The sequence below is a fragment of the Gracilinanus agilis genome, chromosome 1 (genome assembly GCF_016433145.1).
Source record: "Gracilinanus agilis isolate LMUSP501 chromosome 1, AgileGrace, whole genome shotgun sequence".
NCBI classification, from domain to species: domain Eukaryota; kingdom Metazoa; phylum Chordata; class Mammalia; order Didelphimorphia; family Didelphidae; genus Gracilinanus; species Gracilinanus agilis.
Window position 1 is genome coordinate 219,318,592 of NC_058130.1, and position 6,000 is coordinate 219,324,591.

The 6,000-nt window shown below is 39.1% G+C and overlaps 1 protein-coding gene across 1 annotated transcript in view; it reads left to right on the top strand.

Annotated features, from left to right (window-relative positions):
* Positions 1–6,000, top strand: part of TECPR1 (tectonin beta-propeller repeat containing 1) — a 59,576-nt gene that overhangs the window by 42,339 nt on the left and 11,237 nt on the right. Inside the window, exon 15 of the mRNA XM_044678950.1 lies at positions 914–1,123. Within this exon, the coding sequence (XP_044534885.1) occupies positions 914–1,123 (210 nt within the window). The remainder of the gene's footprint in view (positions 1–913; positions 1,124–6,000) is intronic.

Below are 6,000 nucleotides of genomic sequence, written 5' to 3' on the forward strand. Positions count from 1 at the left end.
ATGATAGCTAATTGCACTTTAAAAATGATCCAATAGAACAAAGAATAACTTTAACAATTCAACAAAAAAACTGACAGAGCTTGCAATAGCACATAGATTCTTACATATAAATTTTGCTCCTAGGCCTTGTGCTGAGGATGATGGAGGAGGAAAGGGAAAATAAATCTTGGAGGTCTAACTATAAGATTTCTCTCTGGAAGGGAGTATCCCTTCAGAAAAGGACTTATTTTAAGAATAGTCCTGGGGGGAGCGGGACAGCTGGGTAGCTCAGTGGATTGAGAGCCAGGCCTAGAGATGGGAGGTCCTAGGTTCAAATATGGACCCAGACACTTCCCAGCTGTGTGACCCTGGGCAAGTCACTTGACCCCCATTGCCTTAAAAAAAAAATGTCCTAGGGGCAGCTAGGTAGCAGTCAGGTGGCTCAATGGATACAGAGCCAGGCCTGGAGTCTATAGATCCTCAGTTCAAATCTGACCTCTGACACTTCCCGTGTGATCCTGGGCAAATCACTTAACCCCAACTGTCTAGCCTTTACTGCTCTTCTGCCTTGAAACCCATACTTTGTATTGATCCTAAAATAGACAGGAAGAGTTCTTTTAAAAAATGGTGCTGTGGCCATATTTCACAGGTCTTAATCCTTTGAAGTTGGATAGGCCCTGTGGATGTAACCTATACTTTTCTAAGTGACAAAAGAAATAATAGTGACCTGTTTAATCACTGAAAATTCTGCCTTGGTGGGCTTGCATTGTGCAGATTTTCCTTTTCTCCTTGGGAGACTGTGTATTTCACAAACAGAGTTCTTTCCTTTCTTCAACCACCCCCTGCATGCCTTGGTAGTCCCCAATCCTTGTGGGTCAGACTCATCCTTGAATCTCATCCTTTTCAAAATATTCCTTTCTCCCTAATTACCTAGGGTTCATCTTGGCTGCACGTTGGCACGGATCAGCCCTTCATTTCAGTCTCTGTTGGGGCTTTTTACCAAGTCTGGGCCGTGGCCAGAGATGGCTCAGCATTCTACAGGGGCTCTGTGTCCCCCAAGCAGCCAGCTGGTAAGTGCTGCAGTTCCCCTAGCAGGGCCAGAGAACAATTAGCTAACGTCTTGTATCTTCTCACTTACCACGCAGTAAGTGTCTGATCAAGATGCTGACATTGTGTAAGTTTCAAAAAAGCCTTTTGGAATTGATTCTGTTTTAGCCTACAGAAATCCCTTTGCCCCTGCCCAATTTTGTAGATAGATATTTCCCCCACAATCCGAAAGTTGCTCCCAAACTTTGCCTACTTTTAGAGATTATAACCATTTATAACAACCTTGAAAAGCCCCTAAAACCTGATGCTGCCTGAATCAGCATCTTGTTTTGATTTTTCCCCCCAAAGAAGAAAGTCACAGATCACACTAGCTATCTATTAAGCCAGGCCCCTGATTTGTATTGGAAATGTTTTGTTTAGGATTTTTATAAGGTAGAAAGAGAGAGCAGAATTCTGATAGTAATGACTTGTTACAGAGTGTTCTTAATTCAGTAGACATTTATGGAGTGCCTACAAAGGATCAGGCACTGTGGGGTAGGCCCCAAAGGAGAATCCAAGGATGAATAAGAGATGATGCCTCTCCTCAAGAAACTTACAATCAAGTAAAGCAATACCTATATGTAACAAAATAGAACTCAAAGCAAACTGTCCTGAATAGTGTCCTGAATGCATGAGAGAGGCCCAAAGTACTGCATGATTTCAGGGGAGGGATTTCTAGCTGGGGGCATCCCAGAGACTTCTTAGAGGAAGTAGCATTTAAGCTGGGCTTTGAAAGCAGGATGGCAGAATGGTGTTGGAGGGGATGGGCAACAAGAGAAAAAAGGCACAAATGCACACCACAGTGCAGGGTGTGTGCAGAGAATGCAAGTGGTTCAGTGTGGCTGCAGTGTTGGGTGCAGAAGGACCTATTCACTCAGGCCAGGTCCCCAGAAGTTTGTATTTAAATGAAATGAGCCACTTGAAGGTCATCCAGCACTCAGTAGAAAATGTTCTTAGCTATAGTAGGATATTCAACACGGCTCTGCACTGAGGATACCCAGAGCTGATGAAGTTGATGGAAGCTCCAGCAGCCAAACCATGCTGGGACCCCTCCTGGTGTTTTATACTCAGGTGACCAGAAGGTGATTTAGTAGAAGTAATAGTCAGGGCCCTGACTACCCTGAGCCAGTCAATGCCTATTAAGGAAAAACTAGCTTACCTTGCATTGGGGCGGAGGGTAGAATATTGCTCTTACCACAGGGTCTTAGTGACCCTGGAAAGGGAAGCTGGAGCCAAAGTGTGGTGGACCTTGAATTCCAGGCCCTCTGCACCTGTGTTGTTTGGAAAGCAATTGAAAGTCAGTTAAAGTTTTTGAAGAGAAAAGTGGCGTAATTGGTTATCTGTTAAAAAGCTTTGCCTGACATTAAAGTGTGCGTAGGATAGAATGACAAAGAAGAGACCAGAGGTGGGTCAGTAATCTATTGCAGCTATCCAAAGGTAAAGAGGGCCTCAACCAAGGTAGTGACTGAGGGAGTGGATAATACTGTGAAGAGAAAATCTATAAGACTTTGGTGACTCATTTGCTATCTAGGAAATGCTAAGAAATATCAGTGATGCTTCTCTGAAGGTTCAAGCAGAAGACAGGGTACCACCTAGGAGATAGAATCCTAAAGAATCACCTTCATACTGACATTCATTTAGTCAGTCAGTAAGCATTTATTAGGTACCTGTTAGGTGCCAGGTGCTGTACAAGGCCCTGAACATACAAAGATAAAAATACAAAAGAGCTTATATTCAACTGGGTAGATGTTTCACAGTCATAGATATGAAAATGTAAGATATATACAAATTATATACACAATAATCATGAGCATCATTACTGTCTCTAAAAACAACTGGGGGGAATCACGATAGACCTTGTGAAGAAGGCAGCACTTGAACTGGACCATGAAGGGAGCTAGGGAATTCTAGAGGCAGAGGTGGGGAGAGAGAGCATTCCAGGGGAGAAGGACAGCCGAGGCAAAGGCACAAAGGGGAGAGAGGCAATGTTGTGTCTGGAGAATGGGAGGGAGGCCAGCCTGGCTGAAGCATAGAGTGCTATTGGGGAATACTGTATAATCAGCTTGCAAAGATGGGCTGGAGCCAGGTTAGGAAGAACTTTCAGTGTCACAAAGAGGAATTTATATATATATATATATATATTTTTTTTATTTTCTTTCATTTTTTAATGCCATGCAAAACACACTTTCATAATGGTCACTGTGGAAATGAATTTTTTGTTGCTTATGGTGAATCATATACAATCTGGATCAAGGTTTCCATAATGATTGTGGCAGGGCACACCAATGTTTTATGAAGGCAGTTCCAATCTTGCAGAAGCTGTCAGGATATATTGCCCCTAGGTCTATTTCTCTCTCCTTGTCATTCTCTTCATCATCACAGTCAAAGATATTTCTTTGAGAGATTTTTCTCACCCAAACATTCTGCCAATTTTCATCTGTGTTTAGCAGGACACTTACTCCATGTTTCACCCTGTCGTTATGTGTACTGAAGTCAAAAGTGTAAAAATTCGTAAGTACATATGGTAATGAACTAAATTCTGAATGGTTAAAAGGTCCAAGCCAAAACAGAGTAGGAAGTCCTCTTATATGGTATTTTGCTTGGTATAGTAGAAAGACTGAGATTTAGAATACTTGGAAACTTTGTCACTAACCATTGGATGACATCTCATAGTAAATCAGCCCATAAGCATTTATTAAGTGTCTACTGTGAGCCCAGAACTGAACTAAGTGCTGGGGATACAAATACCAAAGAATGAAATAACTCTTCCCATCAAGGAATTTATATTCTAATTGGGGAGACAAACCAAACCAAACAATGGATTTGGAGTTACAAAATTCAAATTAAATTTAGGATATTCCTGTCTATATAGGCTTGGGCAAATCCTTCAACTTTTTAGAGGCCTCAGTTTCATCACCTGTGAAAACAAAGGTGTTAGACTAGATGTTTACTGAGGTCTCTTCTGGAGAATTTCTGTAACTTCATGTGACTCCAGAGTTTGACCCTTACTATGGTAACCCCCGAGAGGAAGCTCACTCATGATCCCATAATGGCTCACTGGGATTAGAGCTGGTGCTTTTGAGAGAAGGTATTACACTACCCTAAAAACTGTAAAAAGCTCATTATTAAGAGAGCATCTAAACAATTCAATAATTTTTTTAAAAATAGAGAAACAAATGCTTTTGGTGGCTCACTTCTTTCCTTTCAAAATAAGAGAGGAAGAGGGCTTTCAAGAGTTCTTCCGGATGTAGGTTACTAACTCTATAGACTTGCTGAGCTTCACAATTCATTTTCAAGAATACAGTGAAATACAATATGTTAAAATGATTATTGGAATAATTATGTAAGCTTACTCTGTTGTAGAGAACAAAGTTTAATAAAGAACTAAAATACCAGGATTAATGGTTTATTCAGGAACTGATTTTTTTTCTCTTTCCCAGAACACTAAAGAACAAAAACAAAAACTCAATAATGAGTGATCAAGAAACTTGGTCTTCAAAACTGAAATAATATTCATGAAAGATAAATGAAATATTTTCAGAAGGAATCAATATATTATCTAACAGCAATTTACTTTCCATTTGATATATTTCATTCCTAGTATGTTAAATATCTCTCCTTTCTATTGCAGAGATAGAGTATGCCTAAGTTAAGCAACAGGCCTAAATTTTTTCTTTCTAAAGTAATGCTATGGGTGATCATATTGGCCTCTGATTTGAGGCTGATTCTATCAAGTCCAGGAATATTACAAGACTGCCATTTCTAGAAATCAGGAAGGAAATCTACAAAATTACTCAAAAAAGTAACCTAAACATTCACATAAGACAAACAAAGAGGATGAATATACAATGTTAGATTATAACATGCATTTAAACAGGCAATTCATTGAGTTAGAACATCAGCCCAGGAAAGATACCACAAAATGGACTATAAGTTGGAGAAGAGAAGAGATGAGGCAGAATTGTATGTGGAAAACTGTGCAAAACTGTGCAGCACTTTCAAAGACCCTTAACTAATCTTTTGAAATCACATCTTTTTAAATATCAACATTCTATAGATGATGCTATATACCTGTGAATCATTAAACATTACAATCTCGAAAGAATCATAATTGCAAGTGACCTAAAGGGCAATAAAAATTCATGAAGGGCATAAATACTAATAATAATACCTAATATTTAAATAGCACTTATTATATGTCAGGCACTGTGCCAAGTGCTTTAGAAGTTTAAGTACATTTTAGCTTATTACCAACAATGATTTGTGCGTGAAAAATAGCATAAAAAGCATCATGAATTAATACATGAGTGAAAAAGTATTTACTAAGCATTCAGTATATGGCTGATACTACATGACTAATGCTAGGAATACACCTATAAAAAGAGTCACAATTTCTGATCTCATGGAACTTATAGTCTAATAAAGGAAGATAACACATATAGAAGAGTAACTGGTGATCAGGGAAAGGATTTTTTCCCATTAGAAAGTCAAAGAAAAGTAGAGTTGATGTATAGACTAGTTGAATGACATGCTTTTTCTAAAATAAATTGTATCATTGAATGTTTACTGTGCCCAGTGCAAGCAACAGGTGGAAAGTATAGGTGTGAAATGAAGAGTTAGAACTTCAAAGATGAGTATATAAAATCTCCCAGGAACTGGGGAATGTAGCTGATGAAGGAAGGTACATCCAGATGTGAAAAAGTGGGATAGTAGCAGCATATAGGAGACAAAATGACCTGGGTGGATGGCTTGATGATTGGATGGGATATAGGGGTGAAGTGTGGTCATCTGAAAACAATAAGTGAGTAGGTCATGTAGTGAAAAATAAGAGATAAACTTATGATAGCCAAGGTATTGCACTGAAAACCACATAATATTTCATAAAACAACTTGAAGAGGGCCTCCAGTATATGGAAAAAAATTCTTTATGTAGGA